The following is a 23,588-nucleotide window of genomic DNA, read 5'->3' on the forward strand; positions in this document are numbered from 1 at the left end:
ACTTTTGCGACACACTAACACACACACACACAGGTGCATGTGTCAGATAGAAATCCCTTTCTAGTTTGGATACTGCTTTATTTAATTCTTTGCAATTTTCGCTTATTTATGAACTGTTTGACATTCCGCACAGCATTTTTTGTACAAGCCAGCGCAACAACAACCACAATAAAAACCCGATTTTGTATAAACTTATTGCAAGCAAATATGTGCTATTTTGTGGCAGTTCGACATTATTTCAATACATGCCACAGCCACACAAGCGCGCAGTGGCCACATGTCGTTGTACAACTTAGTTGGCGATTTTTTTTTCCTGCTCGCTTTGTGGTATTAACCTGAGCGGCGTTGGTGTGGACCAACTTTATAGTGCTCGTGTGGCATGTCAAATAATGTTTGTGCCACACGACGGCCAGCAGCCGCAACAAAAGCAAAATATGCTGAAAATCACACACGTTTCGTGCTTAACAAGCAGCGCAGCAAATTTTAACAAGCAATAAGCTAAAACAACAGTAGCATACTAAATCAGCAGCAACAACAAAAACAAACAAAAAAATGTCAAGGTAAAAATAATAAAAACATAAACGTGATATAAATATTTAAGCTGCAACATTGCTATAAGTTTTGCTGTTACCTTCATGTTTGTACATATGCATTGACATACTCAGTTATTTTGGTTTTTGTTGTTGTTGTGCTTGCTCAAACTCAACTTTCGCTGCAAACAACACATAGTTTGACAATTTACGCTGCATTATTATGTTGCGGTTATGCGCCGCATGTGTTATGCTATTACTGTTGTTGTTGCTTTGGCTGGCAGCAATTTCTAATAAATAATCATAATACATAGACGCCTGCGCTGCCCGCACAAGCAATGCCCGTAAATAATGTTGTTAGCGCTGGCATAACAACTGTCAAATACCGCCAACGCCACAGAGTATGCAATGAAAAAGTTAACTTACAGTTAATGCAAGCTAAGCGCCAGCGATCACCAACAAATAACTATTGGTTGTAAGCTCATATTGTCGGCTGCTTGCAATAGTCGACCGCGTGCCTAACAGTTATATACAACGACAGCGTTTGCATGTGTGTGCGTTGCGCATTATAGCTAGCGCTTTGCTAAATATGCATGCATAATTTTGCGCAATTACGTCGTACTCTGTGTTTGTATGTGCGCGTGTGTGCGTGCTTAATATTAATGTGCTACACCGCGCGCACTCGGCCGCAATCCACAAATGCTAACGCACAGTGGCTTTGCTTTGCGACAAATGACAAATGACATTTAGCTTGGCATTCGACACATAATAAATAATGCGGCCGGTATTTGCTGCCTGCTGCGCTGTCGCCGCGCTGCATTGCTCCGCTTGTAGTAGACTTGATGGTGGTGGTATTGGTGTCAGTTGGCTGTCAACTGCGGCCATTGATTGTCATAAAATATACAACAAAATGCTCTGTGTGTGGCAACAACAAAACACAAGCGCTTATAACAAAAGCACACGCATATATTTCAATACATATATCTTTGCATGTTTGCGTATGAATAACTATGTTGATATGTTTGGCTTGCGAAATTTAATAAACTACACAATAGATGTCAGCGCCGCCTGTTTGCCGGACAAAGCTCTTACGCCGCCACCACCATAGCTGCCGCAGCCTTGTAGTTTCCCAAACAGCTTGCGCACCCGCCAAGCCGCCAGCCAGTCAACCAACAAACCAAACGAACCAACCATACTTGAAACACTCAAACGCACCAGGTACACGCATACAGATATTTGTATAGTTGTATGCCTGTACATTTGTGTATGATGCGCCTGCTAGTAGGCAATTCAATTCGTTTCACTTACGGTTGGCCAGGCAGGCAGCCAGTTGGCCGGACGTCTAAACCAGCATCGATGTGGTGTTGACTGCATTAGTTGCGGTATTTCGATGTTTCGGTTATTGTGGTGTGAAATTCTGTTGTTAATAATACAAAATATTGTTTACTGCCATTAGTGTTGTTGCTATTATGCGCTCACACTGCCGCTCATATGCTTCATCTCTCTCTCTCTCTCTCTTACCACTTAGCGCCTTAATGTAGGCTTTAGTTTATGTGATAGTTGATCTAGCATTAGCTGTGTTAGTGTCATATACAGTTTGTGCGAAATATTTGCAACAATTTATTTACTAAATATATGTGTACATATAAGCTATAACATGTGCGCTTGAGAAAGTGAGGTGTGGAACATGTCAGTAGTAGAAACTTGTAAGCTGTATATTAAGGTTGTTTTACCGTTGATAGGCGTACATAGACGTAAGCATATTTGAGCTGCAGTCACAAGTAAGTCATTATAAACGCATATATGTAAAAAAAAAAACATAATAAAATTTTGATTTGTGACAAAAAAGCTTACATTTATTTTAGCTTTTAAGTTGTTTAGCAACTTTTTCTGCCAAAAGTTTGAAGTGAAAGTATTATTTAATTGTTGCTTTATAAATTTAATTATATGGATACAAAATCTTAAGTTCTGTTGCACCGAAGCTATTATACTTTTCAAAAATAAAGTAGTTTCCATACAACAACTTGATTTTGATTGTTCAGTTTGTATGGCAGCCATATCATATGGTAGTCCGATCTGAAAAATATCTTTAGATGTCGTCGCATTGCTTTTCAAATTTCTATATGTTGAATTTCGTGCACATATCTTACCAAATAAAAAAAAATTTCATACCAGCACTTACTTTTTAACGTTCAGCTTGTGTGACCGCTATATGCTATACTGGCGTGATCTGAAAAATTTCTTCGGATATTGTAGTGCTACCACGTGCAACAATTCGTGCCAAATTTCGTCACGATATCTCGTCAAATAAGAGAGGTCTCCGTACAAAGACTTGAGTTTGTATGGCAGCTAAATGCTATAGTGCTCCGATATGGACGTTGCCGACAAACGAGCAGCTTATTGAGGAGAATTGTGTACGGGAAAAATTTCAGATCGATATCTCAAAAACTGAGGAACTAGTTCACGAATATACAGACAGCAGACGATTACCCAGACAAACCCATGGCAAACTTGACGCAGCTCAGCACAGGTCAAACACAGAGCTAATGGGGTAGACGCCAGCGCGCACTCACTTAATGCTGTCAATTTTGACAACATATTTACAATTAAAGCTTCGCTCATATATATTGTACATGTATGCTGTATACAAACAGATAAACATACAGTTATAAGCAATCACTCAACTTCTGGCTAAATACTTCAAACAAGTGACAGCGTGTAAACATTGCAAAAGAAGCGCATATACAATTATTATGCTCAACAAAGTCTAAGAAGACGAAACAGCGCTGGAATTTCGTGCTACATAGGAACGCACATACATACATTTATGCATGTGCTATACATACTCATATAATTTCAAATCCAAAAAGCTAGCAATGGTGGCAGTACCAACAGCTGAATGAGCGCGTCGCTCAATGCCCAGTCAAAGACGCCTTTATTACTCACAAATACACACACACATAGATAGAGAAAAAACGCCTTGTTTGAAACACTTTTGCGTTTATATGACTGCAGCTTGACGGGCGTGAGTGGTTTTCATTTGCGAAATGCTGCGCACACACTTGGCGCACAGTCAGGCAGTGACTCACACCACACCACAGGCGGTCCTACACACGTGTAAACGTTAAGAGCGTGTGTGTGTGTATGCAAGTATATTCACTCATTCATGCGCTCATTGATTGCTTTGTCAAAAGGTTTTGTAAACAGTTTTGACATATCAAATACACGCGCGCTAGCAGCAGCGGCACCGGAATAAATAGCGAAAACGCGCGCGCACACACCGCCGCAACCACTTGTGAGTATGTGGGGGGCACGCGCATACAGGCGCAATAAATTGCAATTCGTTGCGCTGAAAGGCGCGTCTTTTTTTTCTAATGCCTTTCGTCGCACAGCGTCACACACATTTCGCTGTTGCTTGCGTGCTTTCTTTGTGCTTTGGCTGCTTATTTGTTTGTTTGCTATTTAGCATTGTTGTTGTTGTTGTAACTCATACGCAATTATTATTGTTATTATTATTATTGTTGTCACACTTCAGTGTTGATATTGTATTGTTATTATACACATGCATGTGTTGTTGCCAATAAAAGCGTACGTCTGTAGTTGTAGTTGTTGGCGTGTGTGTGTGTGTGTGCCAGTGTCAGTGTGCGCTCTCGCGCTGCTGCTGTTTATGTTTGCCTGACGTCACATATTGGCTTTTCATTACTGCAAATGAAATCGCAAATGTTAGCGCAGCTACAACAGCAGCAACAACGACAACAACAGCAACAACTGTTTATGCCTTTCAGTAATTTTGTTGTGATTACTGTTGCTGCCACTGATGTATCGCACGCCAAATATTGACATACAACTTCAACTGACAGCCCCCAAACTTAAGCATTGTTGCAAGCGTATATATGCAGCAGTTTGTTGCAACGTCGGGTGAATGCCGTAATTCAAGTGATTAAATAGATGCTTTGAAAAGTCGGGAAGTAAAGAAAATACGATACAAAGAGTGTTTTAAAGTAGATCAATGGCATAGCATGTATATAGCAGAATCTGTATTAATAAAAAATATTTAAAAAATGTTGTTTCAAAAAAAATTACGAAAATAATTTTAATATTTATAATTTCATAAACCTACAAAAATTTTATTCTTTTCCAAAAATAAAAATTCTAATAACGTGGCAAATACAATTTGCTAAACAAAATACGCCAATTGTACCAGCAGACCATAACACTCTTTGAAGTCTGCCTCGAATTCTCCGCAATTATCCTCAGCGAAACCTCAAGTTTCATAAATATTTGGGCGATGTGACACACTTTCGGCGCGCTGCAAATAAATGTCTGCTATTTATCCTTGCAAATATTGTCGAAATATTTCACATTTTGTCTGGTGTAAAATTTCAATTGCGGAATGTCGTTCCAGTCGTTTCAACGACCCACGAAAATGAATTAAATTTCATAATTACACACAACTTAAATGCCGAAAAAGCCAGAAAATCGCACACACACACACACACAAATATTTTCACAGACAGTTGAAAGCATTGTGTGCGGTAGCTATAGAACGAAAGTGAGAGGGGAAAGGGTTGCGCAAATATTTTTCAAGTTTTTGACGTTGAAGCTTGCTTTGAGTCTTCGCTCAGGCAATACGAATTGTTTGTGAGCAACTCAGCTTGTTGTTGCAAGTAAAAAAGAGTTTTTTGAAACAAAACTGGTGTGAGTGAGTGATAAAGATAATACAGTCTGTCATGCTTGACTGCAGACAGGGAAAAGGATAGCTTAATTTCAGGCATTGAATCAAATTTAAGCATTTGTTTGTGTTTGTAAAGAGTATGGAGTGGACACGAACAACGTGAAATGGAATGCTAGAAAATATTGGCCAAAATGTGGAAAAAAGTACATTGCGGAATGGAATGGAAGTGAAAAAAATGGATTCAAATGGAGACAAAATATAATATTTTGAAATTTTTTTAATAAATCAAAATTATAAAAACTGAGCGAGTTATCGTGTATATAGACAGATAGAACTAGTTTTTGTATAAAATATATTGCAGTATATTGAAATGAGATAAGTGGAATGAAACACATTGAACTGAAGCATGTTGTGGAACAAACATATGTATAAGTGTAATGAAATGAATTGGAACAGAGCGAAGTGCTATGAAAAATGTAAACGAATATGTACTGAAATAATGAAACGAACTGGAATGGAATTTCGGCAATTAGTAAAAACTTAAAAACTAATTAAATATATAAGTATTTTATGTTAGTAGAAAAAGTAAAAAAAGAAAGGAGAAGCATGAAACTGAAAAGAGTCTGGTTTATTGCTAAAGACCAAATAACCCTACAAGAAGTAATCTAATGGTGTCGAATCACAACTTCTTCGAGGCCACTCAATGTCACAATTTCTTGTAATTATCGAATCTCCACATTTTTCTCGCAATAATCCGGTTGTTGCACGTGCTGTGTGGCACGTAGTCCCATGTCGTTGGAACCAGATGTTATCAAGATCAACTTATTCCAATTGCGGCCATAAAAAGTTGCTTATTATCGATCTACACCGTTCTCCATGGAGAATAACGGTGTTACCAGCTTCATTTCGAAAGAAGTACGGACCGATGATTTCACAGGACACTTAGAAATCATATTATCCCTATTGGCAAACCTGATAGTTTTAATTATAAATATTTATAAGTAAAATATATTTTTAAGAAACATATACAAGCCACACAGTCTGCAACTTCCTATCGCTTCTAGTATTTAATAGCAACAAATTACTGCTATTTCTGTAGACTACTCCGCTCAAGCTATGCTCAATTTATATATACGACCTTTTTTTATTTGTGATTCACTTCCGCGCTTTGCACTTGGTATTTCCTCATTTGCTAAGCTAACCTCAAACCAACTACGGCATACCATCACACTACTTAATGCAACGCTTCCATTTCAACAATGGCAAACTTTAAATTGCCACCTTTTAGGTGCACGACCGCGCCACTGACCGAAAACGCCGCAGAATCAAACACACATACACATATAGTCAAATGCATATATATGGTTTGCTGTAATCAACCACAAGCAGCGCAACATTGACGGCTTAAGTTTGAAAGCAATGCGATTAAGCAGCTGGTGGTTGAGTGAAAAAACGTTGGTTGACGCGTAGATTGCCAGGGCAGCTTACTAAGCCGCTACGGAAAATGTGTGGCTATGCGCCGCTTTTGGAATGTTAGCGCTTAAGCATGTAGGGTGGCATGTTAATGCGGCGCACAACGTCATGATCATCAAAGGCAACGTAATAATTTTGCTAGTCATTATGCGCGCGGGCGCCAACGCCGTCCTTGTCGTCAAAGCGAAATCTCATCTTTCATTACGCTTCCGCTTCAGTCAGTAATCTCACTTTCTCCTCACCGTTGCGTAGTGCGCCTCAACGAACAGATGATATGTACCGCGCCTTTGGCGTTTGAATTCAAAATTTTTTTTCTAATTTTTACATTTTGTGTGAGTGAGAGAAGTTATTGCGTCAGCAGCATAGGCAGGAAATATTTAAGCTCATAAATGAGCTTACAATTTTCTATGCGAATGCTCGCCCAATTTATTATCCGGAGTATTCTTCGTCATTTGGGGTTTTGTTCGTTTATGTTATTTTATTTTCGCTTGGCCTTTTATTTTCTTCTTTCTTTTTTTTTATTTTGATATGGCCTGCAAAATTATTTCACACTGATTGTAATTTGAGCCAACAAATTTGCTTGCTCGACATTTTTTCTTCAGCTTTTGCTTTTTCTTAATTTCTTCCAACAATTTCAATAGAACGCGTATATTTTACCATGAAAATGATTTCTCATGCCACGAATATGTCTTTTTGGCTGCTTGCAAACATTGAATTTTGGCTCTGTCGGCGCGCCATACCGCGTAGGCATTTGAATATCAAATAGAGTTGTTAAAATATGCATTTGAATTGAATTTCCCCACACTTTTGTACTACTACAGCAATATTAAATTCTCGAGTTTCAGTTTCATGAAAACCGAACTATGTTTCCCTCAATGGCTATCTGTAATTTTGCGCCCAACTGAGCTAGGCCGATTTCCATACCGAGCGCATTTGTAGCCTTACTGTTCTTCAGCATTCACGCCTCACTTCACAATTCCATTTTTTCTTCAATTTTCCATTTCAGTTGTTCGCGTTCAATACTAATTTCTGTAATGATATTTTTCGTAAGAAATCTACATTTTTTCTCATCTTAATTTATTTCATTGCATACGTTTAGGCGCAGGTACATACCAAGTACTAAAAACATTTTTTTCCAACTATCAAACTGTTTGTAGCAATGCCAATTTCTTCAGCATGATCAAATTCTTGGCAAGCGCTGACTACTGACTTACACAGCAAGCAGAAAACGAACGTAAAGAAATTTCATCACATAATTTTTGGCGTGGCACACCACAACCGACACTCGGACATACTTCTCGCTTTCTTGTGCCTTGTGCAATCAGTCTACAACTTGCCTTTGTGTAATAATAAATACGCTGGCGTTGTTGAAATTCCCCACGGCATAGAAATTAAATTGATTCATTAAAAGTGTAGCGCAGGCTTTTCGCGCACGATTGCCTGCAATTTGCAGTGCCTAAAAGTATGTGCGCCATAAGCGAAAATTAGTGAAACCAAGGTCAGTGCTAACAAATTGCTTGGGAATAACTGATGAGTTGTGTAGTTTCTTGAATGAAATTGTGTGATCCTTATTTGTATTATTACATTATGCGCCTAAATGTAGGTCAAGCTTTGGTTGAAGTAATAATAAAGCGTGAAACTATATCCCCTTTGGTTGGAGAGCATTAAGTGCCATTTTCTAAGTATATTTTCATGCATATGCAATAAAATTTTAGTTTCTACTTACAATAGAACATTAGTTGAGTAGCTAGAACCGCTTTGAAGACCATTTTACAACAGTAGGGTTAGCTTGTCATTGTAGTATATACTTTGGCGCTCACATTACAACTTTAAACTGTTCTACATATGCGATTTGCACACATTTACATAAGTAGCTCGTTTATTCTGGCTATTTGTTGCGATATTGGGGTGCAATGTTTTATATATTGGCATTATTGAAGCATAAATAATAAAATTGATTGCTGAAAAGCAACGAAATACTTCAAATTGATAGTTTTTCTCAACAAGCGGAATTTATTTTCTACTTTTGCAAAAAATGGTATCTGCCTTCGCTAAGCCAATCGGTATGTGTCTGCACTAACAGCTGGGAAAAAATGTTTGCAACTTCAGCCAGCAAATAGAAAAAGTGATATGTTGAAGGCCAAATAATAAAAATCTAATTATATTCAATTCGGTTTAGAAATTCACAGTTTTGTTAAGTAGTAAAAACTTTCAGCAACTTCTAGGAATTCAAGATCCACGTTGCATAGTTGACTCAGCTGCAACAAAGTAGCGAAAATAGTCATAATAATAACAAGCGTGGTAAAAGCGCTGAACGTTAAGTGGCGCTTGAGCAGCAAGCGCGACATGAAAACCAAATCAGCACAACGCGGAATAGAAAAAAACATAAAAACCGTAAAGAAAAAAACAAACAACAGAATAAAAACTTAAATAGTGTACTGTATAAGAAAACTACATACCAGCCAACAAATGTAGCACAACAAAACTGCATGCAAAGCCCCTGATGCAAAGCTGAAGCCAATACAAGCAATACACATACAAAAGCCAACTCAGCAGCAAGCGAGCAAATGCGCCACTTTTACGCTTTAATATCCTAGCGTCACGACTAACTGCCTTACACACACAAGCACTAATACTCACAGCACGGCCCGGCAACATTAGCACAATACCCGCAACTGACGGTTGGTCGCATGCGCAGCCAAATGTTGGCGCGATAAGCTGCTTATCTTCATTTCGGAAGCAAAGCCGCAGGACAGAAGGGCACCACAGTGTGGACACTATAAAGCAATAACAACGGCAAACGTCCTCGCGGCAGCAGTGGCAGCGGTAGTTTTAATAAGAATAGCTGCGACCGCATTGTAATAGTGTTGCGCGTAAACGAAATGACATTTTTGGTCACCCCGTTGTTGCGCTAGAAGCTGCCGCAGCGCTGGAATGGCATGCGGTTGTGTATCCATTAAGAAGCGCGCTCACAGCTGGGGCAAATAGCTGTAAGGGGCGATGAAACTAGCGTTGGCATGCCCCTTTTATTGCATAGGATTTCCTGAAATAGCAGAAATATGTATGTAAAAAGAGGTGAGGTGTAAGGTGGTGGGTGTTTTAAAGACAAAAATGCATACATCAATTTTCTGCCACTACAGTTTCATTAAATATTATTTAGAAGAGTTGGAAGAATAATTGGAGGTCAGTAAATGACAGCGAGGGAAAATAGGGCATATTTAGATCTGTTTTCTGAATAGAAATCATTAGTACATTTACAATCTCGTGCGCCTGAAATTATCTGTAAACATAAAAATAATTTCACGTACACGCATATTAAAGAGAAATGTTACACTACTCAACAAATTTGAGTGAAAAACTTTCGACTATTGTGCTAAGAGTGCTGTGGGGGTATTTGAGGTGTCCTGATTACGAATTTGAGTTTAAAATTTTTCATTACGTACAGCTATTTTTGTCATTTTAGTAAATGGTTGTGGTCTGAAGTCTACATCTATTAACTACAACACAAAAACTCCTACGTATTAAGCAATTTTTACTATCATTTTCGGTTTTAGCCATCCATAATTAGCAAGAAACAGCCTCTAACATCACAGTCGCAAAATGACTGTAAACTAGTGTTATTATAGCTGCAATAATTAAAAAAAATTTCGAAATATTTATATATTTTTACAATTTTGCAGCTATAAGCAATATAATTGTACCGTCTTAAGCCAACATCATAATTCAGCCGTCGCCAGACAGCTTAATGTGTCTAAATATTAAAGCAAACAATTAAACCACGTGTGCAATCCGCCACTTCATGTCAATCAATCTTTAAATAAAGGTCATTGCACGACATTTGGCTTCGTGCCACACTGACTTATATATTTTCTTTCGTTTTTCATACCTACTCTTTCTACCTAAACAGCTGTCAGCTTTCTCAATTTACAGCAATGGCATTTTATCGCGAGAGAGTGCGCTTCCCTCCCCCCTTATGCGGAAATTCATTTATAATTGCTAGTATTACGGCAAAATAACTGCAATCACGAAAGGCATTGCACATTGTTGGGCGCAAATGTGTCAAAGAAATACTTATGCACATATATTGCATACTTTATGGCGTGCTGGGGTACTAAGCTGATATGCAAGCAATAATAAGCGCCTAGTCGAGTGCATGTGCTGAGCAAATGTGTAAATTGCTTGCTGGAATAATTATTATTAACTGCTACTGTTTGGGGTAAATGACTTAGCTGCGCGCCGTGTTGTGAAAGTTCGTTTCATACCGTACAATATCTTCAGCGCGCCATTTTAAGGGTTTTGCTGCTACGACTATCTACATGTATGACATCTTCACTGCCTTGCGCTAGCTGTTCTTGCGTTTCGTTTGCACAAATAATATTGTATGACTATTTATAAATTTATATTTCGACGCAAAAAGTTCTTTCTGGGTCATAACAATGTGTTATCGCGGCCATTAGCGACGCAAAACTGCATAATTATTAAGTAATTAAGATGCCATTTACCTCCACTGCAAGTTGGCGCAGTCGCTACTCCTCTGTATAATATATGACGCATATGCCACCATCATATGCACGCCAGCATACAAACTAGCGTTAGTCGTTGTAGCTGGCTTATAATACTTGCGGTATTTTCTACTTGCGCCACTGCCGCTCACCGCTGTCTTGTGCGGACTTGGCGCCACCTTGCCAACTATTTAAAATTTTTAATTAAACTTTACCGCCTTAACGGCGTTTAACTTTGCGTTTTTGTGTTTTGTTTTTATTCGTGCAATTTTCGCTTTGTTTACGCCATACCGCCGCCTCTTTTTCCTACAAAACTTGCGCTTTTGTTGTTGGCGCTCCGCCACTTGCTTTTATACTTTGTACTTACTTTTATATTACCAGCTGCAATTTCCGTTTTCCGTACTCCCTCCGCAATACACTGACAATTTCGCTTCACACAGCGATCGGCTCGATTTGAGCCGCATTGGTATTCACATTTTAATTGCATTGCATTTTTCTTTTAAGTTCTCATTCCTTTCTTTCGTTTTGCGTTTCTTTTTTTCGTTTAATTTTTGTCTTAATTCAGAAAGTTGTTAGTCGCCTTTGCTTTATATCCAACTTCATTTCATTTCATTTCAATTTTCTTACTTTGTCTTCTTTTTTCTTTTCATTGCATACTTACAGGCTATCTCCTTGAAGGAGTTACGCCATCGGCACCACCGGATGTCCCACCAAGGAATCCAACAATGAGTCGCATGAATAATGGTCGTTTAGTCCCTGGTAACCCAAATGATTTGGGCGTTGATTTCGAGCCATCGTGTTTGGTGCGAACACCATCGGGCAACGTCTACATTCCGAGTGGAAATTTAAGTAAGTACCCACATGTACAAGAGCATTTAGTTAGTAGTAGAATATGCTGCCTTTGCGCCCGAAACTATGCAACACTTGTTGTTGCGGCAATTATTCGATTACTTTATGAGTTTTCTTTTATAAACTGCTTCTCAATATTGGTCTGTCTGTGTCTGCCCCTCTGTATGTGTGTGTCTTTATGTACTTCTAGATATATAGCAATGAAGTAGGTGATGCGAATGTTAATTAAAAGTGTTAATTGAAATATTTAATTGAATGCCCAGCTAAGGATATTGCGAGTGTAAAACCTATAATGGAAGCGCCAAGATAGAAGAAAAAGCAGTAGTAAATGTGAAAGAAGAAATTAAGCAAAAGAAAAAGTTGTTGTTGGAATGCGATTAGGCCATAGCTAGAGGAAATTGTAATTTGATAGTTGGAGTGAAAATTCTTTAAATTAAGTAGAAAGTTCTTGGGAAAAATGAAAGTTGTGTAAGGCCAAATTAATTGGAAATATAAGAAACTTAGGAAAATATAAAGTGCAAAAGTAAAATTCATTAGGAAAGTTGTCAACAAAAAGTGAAGAGGAAATAAAAAGAAAGACATTTTTTAATTATATAGCATTTTAGAAAAAGTAAGCGTGTCTTCAATATGTCATATTATGTAGTCATAATTAGCATAATACTAATTTATTCTGCGTTTTCTGAAATTTATACATTTATTAATATTAAAATGTGTAGCAAATCAAATTATTTCAGTACAGCACTTTGTTGCGCTATTCAGCAGAATTCAGCACACACATATAGCAAAGCAAATAATTTTTGAAGTATGCGTCGATTACTCTTTAGCTAAATATTTTACATTCAGCTTATATTCTATACTCAAAACTTGTTAATTTAGCTCATTAATTTATGTTTCAATGTTTGTTTAATACAGTAACTCAAAATTTTTTAATTAAAAATTATGGCATATCAATTCAGCGCAATTCAGCGCGATTCAGCACATTTCAGTTATATTCAGCGAGAGCTTACTTGAACTTAAAAAATATCACGTATACATATAAACACATCCCTCACAATTCAGCACACATAAATCATATTCAGCGCAAGTTTAACGTAACTTAAAAACACTACTGTGCAGTACATGCTAATTTCAACTAATCTTTACACAACTAAACGCAATTCAGCTGCTCTTTTCATTAGTAAATGCATATCTGAATGAAAAAATGAAAACGTTAAGCGAATGCAGCAGAACTAATCATGTTCAAAATCTGCTAATATTTATGTTTTTCAGCAAAATTGCGGCATCGTCAGTTTTAAGTTCTTTCTAGGAAAATGGTAGAGAAAACTATGAAATAGCTCTTATTTGCACACAGATAACTTATACAAAAATACATTTTCGAACACATTGCAGTGCAAAGCAGTTACAAATATTGATTTTCACAACAAAACAGCAAACTACGAAATTGTACTCATGCCGAAGCATACATTCAGGCATTTATGCATTTCTGACTGGTATGTTGACCGCAGCCAAACGCACAGCCATGGTAATCGAAATTGATACTGAACCGTATGCTCGAATTTTCAACGCCATCGACACGCGCACGCGGCCCGCAAGCGGAGTGTTTATGGGCGTTGCATAGTGTTAGGCGTCACTACCTTTTGCATGTTGCTTACTTCGATTGACTGATTTTACAACTGTGTTTTTGCTTGCTTTTTTTTTGTTTGTTGCGTCTGTTTGTGTGTTTATGCGTGTGTTGTTGTGTATGTGGAATATTGCCATTTCGATCGAATTTTGTTGCACTGCTCTTCAATGAATTTCGCAAACACATAGACTCCGTTCAAACGATATGTGCGCGCACATTACGTTCATTAGAATGCACACCAGACTCATCTATATTGTAAGTGTATACATGTATATGTGTATGTATGTGTTTGCACTGCATGCGTGCTATGAAAGTATGCAGGGAATTTTGCATTTCGCCTCGTTGCGAATTAATTAGTTCAGATATGTTTAGTGCTAATTAGCTAAATGCATGCAAACACACACAAACATGAGTCGACATGATTGCGCAAATGACGGGAGGTAGGCTATATTAAGGCGTGTCATTGAAGTTTGTGCTCAACTATGATTTATTTGTAAGTGTATTGCCAGTAAGTGCAGGAAAGTTGATAAAATTTATCGAACACATTAATCTAAATTAAATTGACTTACTTTTTGCATACACAAATAATGAAAATATATATATCTCTGTTTTTGTTGCTGTACGTATAATATAAATAATAAATGCTACTACATTTGCCTTTAACATACAGTTTGTAAAAATTTATTACAAGCAATTCGTTTTAAGAAGTATGAGTTAAAGAGAGGGTAAGAGAGAGAGAGCTTTCAGTTCAAAGGTCGCTTTGTATTTTAAATATTCATTAATTGCAAAATAGAGCTGTTAATTAAATTTGCACGCCTTTATTTATTTGCTGTTGGCGTACTTTAGGTGTTAGAACGCAATTAACAAGTGTGAGTTTAGTTATTCCTACGATTCACTTGAAAATTTGTTTCAAAATTTAAAGTCTCTAATACCTAGTTGTATTAATTTTAAATGAAAAGGATACTTTTAGGCGCGCACACACAATTTTTTGTTGAAAATTATGAGTCTTAACATGTAAGGCTAGCTAAAACAATGGAAATCTTTTAAATATAAAATTTGCACTTAAAATAAGCACTAAAGCTTACTGCAGTGCAGTACAAAAACTACAGTGCAGTGAAAACTACAAGTGAAATTCAAAACTTGAAAACGAAAATACTTTTTTGATAAAGCTTAGAAAACAAGATTTTTTATTCAAAGAAAATTCTATCGTAGCTATCAAAGCTTTCAAAAAGCACAACATGATAGTATCGCAAAAGCTGAGTGTTGTGAGTACCGAGTAGTACAAGTATTAACTATTGATAATGCCCAAATTCAATTTATATACCTTACTAAGTTCAAACCAGCTGCTCTGCTCAATAATAAAAGTTAAAAGTTCAAATAAGCTTCGAAAAAGCTTTCTAAAAGCTCTTAAAACAACAAATAAGAAATGATTATATTTTGTAAAAATCTTCACTCAGTTTAAATGCCAATAAAGTTATAAAATTATTCTTTAAACATTTTTTAATTATAAATAAAGCTCAAAAAGCTCTCGTACGAGCAATCACATTCTAAAAATTGTATGCCTAAAAAGGCTGCAATGAGAGAGATTATGGCATTTAATTCGCCTGTACTAAAAATACTTGGCAATATATTTGGTTATACTTAATGTCATACATTATACATACAGTTATAATGCAAAACCTTGCAGAAAGCTTGCACATTTAATATTCAAGTTAACTTAAAATGAGTTAAATCAAGGATCGCTTATCAAAGATTGCAAACAATTAAAGAAATACATACTCAAGTATCAATTAAATTAAGTTCAAATTTTTATGCGCTCCTTCGTACATATACAACATTGCATATTTAAAGGCGCACACTGCCACATAATTCGTCAATAAGCCTATTTACACACACGCACACACGCAGAGCCAGTGTAGCAACAAATATTAAAAAAATATCAAGCACAAATACCAACTGAGCCGCATGCAAATACATGCATACATATGTATATGTGAGCGTTTAAATATATTGTGTGTGCGTATATATATGTTATAGCTTCGCCATAAATTGGCTGTATTGACAGCAAAGTGCGCACGAACAAACGGCAATTGCTTAACACATATAAATCGTGGCTATATAGATATATTTATGTATATGTGCTTACTAGTTATTGCAAACGAGTTGGTAGACTCGCTGTCTATCAGGACTATCAGCCTGTATATAGACTTGTCTTTGCTCCAGCCACTTTGTATATTTATAATATATATATATATATATATATATATCTGGTATATGTGTATGTCCAACTCAAAGTCAATACTTGCAACCACTCAAGCACAGCTGTTGCCATTGGTGTACGCATATAGACTCGCGTCTATAGGTGTGTTTGTTGCTATAAATAAGGCTTATATGCACATTTATGTGTTTGTGCTTGTGTATAATCATGCATGTAATCATATTTATTTGCATTGGTATTTGTTGCGCATTACAGCTGCCAACAGCCGGGCAGCCAACTGAGTGAGTAGCTGATGGCAGCCGACTTTGGTGCTGCGGAAGCGCACACAAACGCCAAATGCATGTTGGATCTCTTTGAAGCGCCTTTACCATAGTGCGTCGCGCTCAAATGTATGCAACATTTTTTGGCATGCATTTTTACTTGTGTATTCAGTGAAATTTGGCAGCTGCAAACTTGTGTTTGCATATCTTTGCCGTCTTTATTTCTGTTTTTTTTTTGTTTTTTGTTTTTATTTGCTGCGCTGTTTAATATGCGCAATTTATTTATATTTTTCTGACAACAAAATTCGCATTTCATTTCATGCCAATATTCCCTGCATTTAACTGCGTACTCGGCAAAAGTTTGTTTGCAAAAGACTTGACTTTTTCGCTCAAACAACCGAAGCTCTGAGGTCAACAACCATGCATACATATATAATTGCCACACAGGCGCATGCGGCAACGGTATGTGCTGTGTGTGTGCAAATATTTACATTTACTAATACTTGAGTAGCATGCATGCGGCGGCATGTGTGTATTTGTAGCATACCATAAGGCTCAAGAGCATTGAAATTTTATAAACAAAATAAAAATAAAAAAAAAATATTTCAAAATATATTTGTATTGTATGGAACATGCAGCTTCAACAAAAGCCGACCAACTGGGGCGTATTAGCTTGTGCTGCCGAGAGTCAAATGCTTTTTTATTTTATTTATTTATTTTTTATTTTTTGATGGGCGGAAACAGAATTGCACATGAATATAGCAGTTAACCTATACAATTGCATTTGTTAGAAGTTTTTTCACTCTGCAATTTATGCACAGATATTCTCCAGTTGATTCTTAACGCATTCCTGCGTATGTATTTTACATATATTATACCAGTTATGCACAAATACATGCATATAAAAACTTTTTGTATTCCTCTCATATATCTATATGTATATATTATATTATAAATTTTTGGCATTTTTTCACAAAGGAATATAAATGATCCTGATTTTGATCGGTCGTTAATATGCCAGCTACATGCTATAGTGATCCGATCTGAACAATTTCTTCGAAGATTGCATTATTGACTTAGGCACCGATCCATGCCAAATTTTGTGCAGATATCTCGTCAAATAAAAAAGCTTTTCAAACAAGCACTTGATTCCGATCATTGAGCTTATATGGCAGATGTATGCTATAATAGTCCGATTTTGGCGTTACCGACCATAACTGAGTGACTAGTTCGCATATATACAGACGGACAGACAGACGTGCCTAAATCGACTCAGCTCGTCACACTGATTAATTATATACACACTTTGTAGGGTATCCGCCGTTATCTCTTGAATGTTACAAACTTCATGGCAAACTTAATATACCCTGTTCACGGTATAAAAAGGTTCTTAATATAATCTTTTTATTTCAATATTTTTTAACAGCCCAGCAATTATTTACCAATTTATGTACACCTCCATATAGTATAATAGTATAAATCTGAGGTGGATAGGAAAATAGTTACACAAAAATTTTAAGTACATATTGTATATCCAATATCAAGTATGCGCAAAATATAGCTTTTAAAAAGTTGCAAACTTTTATTTTCAGCACATTTTCGCATCTCAAAACTCAATTGAATATTTAAGCAGAACCAAAACTTTCGGAGCTTTTATTAAAGCTTTTTATCTCAATATGCAAAAAGTGAGCATGAACGGTATCAACTGTTGTTTTTCATATAATTTCGACAAGTACTCTTCATTCTGATTTCCATGCAATATTTAACCATCATTAACGTTCCAAAGCTTTCAGAGCTTTTACCAAGAACATTTGTGGAAGCTTCGAAACAAAGTTTTCAACAATATTTCGAATTTGGAAAGCTTCCATTATTAAAAAAACAGTTTGCAAAACGACTTCAGTTTCATTTTCTGGAACTTTTTAAACTTTTGGTTAATTTGCAATTTAAAAAAACTTTCATTATTGGAAAAAATATTTCCAAAAATATCTAAGTTTCACGTTCTGTATCTTTTTAAAATTTTCTTAATATTATATTTTAAATTTGAAAAGCTTTCGTTAATGAAAAAAAAATCCAAAAAGACTTAAGTTTGACTTTCTGAAGCTTTCTAAGTTTTTGGTTAACATTTCATTCTTGAGAAAAACATTTTGAAAAAGCCTTAAGTTTGATTTTCTAAAGCTTTTTAAGGTTTTGGTTAGTATTACAGATTTAAAAAGCTTTCATTATTAGTACAGCAATGAAAATAACTCGAAGCTGAGCTTTTTTTTAATTATTTTTATTTTCGTTAAAATCATTAAAAGTAAATTTTTCTCAAACAGAAGTCTGCTTTAATTAATTCTGACGCTACGCTACCACCACACACACACAAGCTTTATCATTTCCTGTATTTAGCAGTCCTTTCACTGTCTCGACAAAAATTGTAAAAATTACGTGCTTCACATACATATTTACATATAATAAGGTAAAATAATAGAACCTATACAAAGCCGTACTTTCAGCAGCCAAAGCCATTAAGAAAAAAGCGAAAAAAAGTCTTATGTATGTGTATTATGTGTCCTTATTTAAATAATTATGCAATCTACTGCTTATTATTTGTATTATACGCACACATACTTATGCACAGCATTATACCTGTTATATATGCTTGAATGTGCATTTTTCTATTTGCTTAGTTAACTTAGACTAACCGTGAATATGCCTTTCCGTTTTCCGCCCTCATTCGCCGGTTTTACTTATCCTGTTTACTTCGCTTTGCTTGCCTCTTTTGCTGCTTCCTGCTTCATTGCACAATGAGCGCAATACGACGGCTTTGTTTTATGCTCTCATATGATACATGTATGTGTGTGTGTGTGTGAGTAAATGTTATATGGATTATTCTCATGCGCTTGATTTCAATGTTACTTATACGTCCCGGCGGACGTTGTGAATGAATGTAAGCGGCAGTTTTCAAGTTCATAATTATGCAAACGGGCGCACAAATACTTAGACATGCTCGTGCATGTGTAGAATTTATTTACACATACACATGTATATGGTATACATTTATGTATGGCTGTGTTTGGTTAAAGGCTTATACTTATTATATGCATGCCCTCTGCTTGTGTGGCGGCAAATGCATTTTCATCATCTTTAATTTATTTTCTGTGCACAAATGAGTCACCGCATAAGCATACCAATGAAGTGAGCGAGCAAGAGTATGGGGACTTAATGAAAGTAACGATAATGCGCCAAGTGAATACAGCACGGAGAGTGGCGTATTTTCGCAAGACATACACATGCACTTGCGCAGATATATACGTATATGTTATTACATAAATTCATATACTCTACCTTGTGCGTTGTTTAAGAAATTCATGCATGGCAGGTAGTCATTTCCCTTGACGGAAGTCATTCTACTTGCCACATGCATACCAACACACAAACACACGACGCTCAACACAGCGCCGCAACATAGCGAAAATGCAAAAAGCAGGCTGTGCAAATGAACGCGTTGTTATTTCTTCACGCACATGCAACGCCATTGTTGTTGCTTTTTGTAGTGGCATACAACAAAAAGTCACATAATCTTAAGCTACATTAAGATTTCCAATGCAGTTGCTCGTGCTGTTTCGTGTTACTGCGCTGTTGCAGCAAGCTCGTGCCCTTGCGTCTATTTAAAGCGCTCACACACACCACACACACACACGCTTGTGTCTTTGTAGACATTTTTTTAATTAACATATTACAACAACGGCGCGAAAAGCACAAAGACACAAGATGAAATAACTGTGCATGTTGCATGTTGCGTGGGTGATTGCAAAAGGCAATATGGCAGGGGTTGCCACTACATGCAATTGTAGCCGCACAGTCTTGTGCATGCGTTGCAATTTTAATTATGACGCATGGTAATTTTTGGCGCGCGGCAGGTGGTAAAAGTGGAGGTGTGGTGCATGCAGTAAGCATCACAAGATCTTTTCTCCGTTAAATTGTGAGCAGCACTCGCAGAAGACAGAAATAAAAAATTCCATAAATTTTTTCTTATTAAATAGGCTATTGAGCGTAATTTAGTGACTGATTCTCTTACTTCTCCCTACGTTCTGAAATGATTCTGCTTTATCTATCATATTTTAATTTTAATTGCAGCATATTAACAATAAAAACCTCAATGAAATTGCATACTTTTAGGCGCATAAAAGCTTTCCGTGTTAGTCAGTGTGCCAACACAAATGTATTACTACCAGAGATTACAAGCAATTCATTTATAAATATTCATTGAATTTTTTCGTACTCAGATTATCTTTGCACACATATACATACCTAAATAGGTATGTATTTAATATAACATATATGTCGCAGTTTCACTTGAATTTCTGTGGTGACTATCCTGATCGCAATTTCATAGGAATTTCTGTGGCGGCCCTTGGCACAGCTGTTTCACATTAATTTCTGTGGTGAATATTATGATCACAGTTTCACAGGAATTTCAGTAGCGATTGTTCAGATCATCGTTTTAGATGAATTTCTGTGGCGTCTATAGTTTGGATAATTCCTGGATAAAGCAAATGAATGCAAAGATTGGTAGCAGAGACAGAGAAAGACTCTACAGATGAGTGCAGTCTGAACTTAGGGACGCTGTTATTAGGAGACAGATTGAAAAGTATAGATTCACGCATATAAGTGAAATATGGGATATATAAAGAGTAAAGCCGCATACTTGAGAGCAGTTCCATTTCAAACAGCCAGAGACACAGAACTTACTGGCACTGCTAGAGAAAAGTGTGAAGGTAAAAGTGCTTTTGCTTTAATAAGAAGTGTTAGTTCATCAAAGAAAACTAAACTAAAGAAAATGAACGAGGATATTTCCTCCGACATCAATATTTCAACGACATATATATAATATATATATTAATATATATATTTTTGTATGTTTATGCTTTGTGTGGTTCATCATTGGCCTCGCTTTTTAAAGCGGTGTTTCATATACAAAGGCTTTGCATGGTCTTGTATTAAATACAGAGAACGCCCAGAAGTATGCAACTCGTTTTATGCTTTGGCATGTAGCTGCTTGCACTTTGACAACTCGCAAAAGGCTGTTGTGGTATGTCGCTGTCTCAAGTGGTTTTGTATTTGTATATCGTTGGTTTAGCTTTATAGGCGCATGGCTTTGAATTTTGTTAAAGAATTATTGCAGTAAGTAATGTGATTAACTAAATAAGAGATGAAAGAATAATATTTAAATTAAAAATTTAAACAAAATAATTAAATTTTTATATAGAAAATATAAACAGCTATATTTAAATGCATATAACAAATAACTAGGATTTTACAAACTCTTAATTTTCTTGCATAGCACTGAAAACAAAAATAATAAAATACCAAACAAATTGTTTAATATTAAAAAACTAGTTGGCAGCGCTTTAAATACGATAACGATATCTATTGTATAACAAATTTATTCGTTCCCCACCGTAGTAATGTAGACACACACAATTACAACGCATACGCCTAAAAGCATACTATCAAATTTGCCAACAGAAGTAAATGTAAATGGTTATTATAAAAAATCTTGTACTTATATTGATTAAACTGTAAAAAACAATTATAGTTTTTTTTTTTTGCAAAAGCTTTTATTTTTTTTTTCAAAAGCTCTTTTGTATTCGAAAACAATTGCGCAAAAGGTTTCGAAAATCAAACTCTTCATATTCGATATTTCCACTTATTTTCGCTTTATGCACAATAAACACCTTAAAACACAAGTTAGCAACGAGCTTGTCTGCTTCTTAAACAATCTATTCTATTTCCACGCAAATAAAATGGATAAAAACTTTTTACCTGAACGAAAACACGAAACTTTTATTTCGAAAATTAAAAATTAAATGCGTTCAACTCCCTTCGCGGCATTTTAAACGCGTAGAAAATCCTCAACAAATACATGCGCGCATACACGAACACACATGCCACGACAAGCCGCCACACACGACTTATCTCCGCCGCGTTTCGTGTGCCATATGCCACATGCCATACGTTGTTTACGCTACACACGAATTTTGTTATCAGTTGGGGACAAATTCAGCACAAACCAAAAACAAAAACAAAAATAACACGCTAACAAAATAAACTTTTGCCGCGCTGTGGCAAGGCAAGCGGCAACGCGAAGCCACCGCCAAAGGGAGTGACAGCAAAATAAAGGTAGTGAAGTTTTTGCAGCAGAGGGCGTGTCGTTAACTGGAAAGAAATCAGCATGTAAATAAAAAAGCAACAAAAACACGCATTTTTCTAAAACAAATGTTACTGTCGAAAAAGTTCTTAAATTCCCCGAGGCTCGCAATGCGCCACTCACGTGCCGGCGTGTATTGTTAACGCAAATCTGCAACAACAACAGCAGCAAGTGAATAAAAATGTAAAAAACGCAGGAGTTGCTGTCGTTTGTAGGAAGTTAAAAGAGTTTCGCTTCGCCTCGCCTCGGCTGTTTTTTTTAGGTTCTTTTTGCGCCTTTCAACGGAAAAGTGGCGCAAATCCGCTTTTTCCACAAACGCTTTAGGTAATTTTGTTTTTAAATTATTGTGTTTTTTTTTTTGTTTTTTACTTTGCAACTCACGCCACTTTGCACAACAGTGGTGTGCGTGCGTGTATGCATTTGCTCAGCTACACCAGCCAAGCTGAAGCCGAAAATTTAAATAAACAAAATGCCGCCAAAAGCAAAAACAAGCACTACACGCACACACTTGCGCAGAGACAACGCCAAAGCGGCCCAATGCACTGTTTGCATGTGTGTGTGGTTGAAAACACACAGGATGTTGTCTACAACAGCTGTAAAAGTGTTCTCATATACCCACAAGCGCTTGCACTATGAAACAAGCGTCAACAATTATAGATTTTTACAAAAACTAACGGTTTTTAAAATACACATAGCAAAGGTATGTGGTAGAAACTGTAAACTGCTATGACAAGTAGTATAAAATTTATGCAAGAAATTTATAACATTTGCACTTCGTTTATTTCAAAAATAAAATTGTTAAAAACAGTTTTCGACAAACAAAAAAATTATTATTTTATGTTTACTTTTGGCCTTTAACATACTTTTCGGCGCTTAATATACAAACCATCATTACCACAACCTTTAACTATTTTCTACAGCTCTGTAAATCGCATCAGCATCCAATTACTCTTACAATTTTGTTTAAATAAAAATGTTTGCAATTTTCTGGCTTAAAGCTTTGAATTTAATGATGGCAGCAACAGCAACAGCAGTGTGTTGCGCAAACTGAAATTACACTAAACAACAATGCAGCTTCTGGCAAACACATGTCAAATTATGACAGCCAGAAAAACAACAACTAGAACTACAGGCAACAAAGCCGACAACATCATGAAAAGTTTTTTGTAAATTTTTTCATGCAAAATAAATGCATACAGGGTTGCAAAAGTAGTAGGAGCGGTTGCGGTTTTCAAGCCGCTGTCTGCAACAGGGCTGTAATATAATT

General features: G+C 36.3%; 1 protein-coding gene across 6 annotated transcripts in view; it reads left to right on the forward strand.

Moving 5' to 3' along the window:
• The window catches only part of Ten-m (teneurin transmembrane protein Ten-m), a 321,925-nt gene that overhangs the window by 207,261 nt on the left and 91,076 nt on the right, over nt 1–23,588 (forward strand). For all 6 annotated transcript variants that reach the window (XM_036360877.2, XM_036360878.2, XM_036360879.2 and 3 more), the window contains one exon: nt 11,844–12,029. In XM_036360877.2, coding sequence (XP_036216770.2) covers nt 11,844–12,029 — 186 coding nt within the window. The remainder of the gene's footprint in view (nt 1–11,843; nt 12,030–23,588) is intronic.

The sequence above is a fragment of the Bactrocera oleae genome, chromosome 6, assembly GCF_042242935.1.
Source record: "Bactrocera oleae isolate idBacOlea1 chromosome 6, idBacOlea1, whole genome shotgun sequence".
NCBI lineage: Eukaryota > Metazoa > Arthropoda > Insecta > Diptera > Tephritidae > Bactrocera > Bactrocera oleae.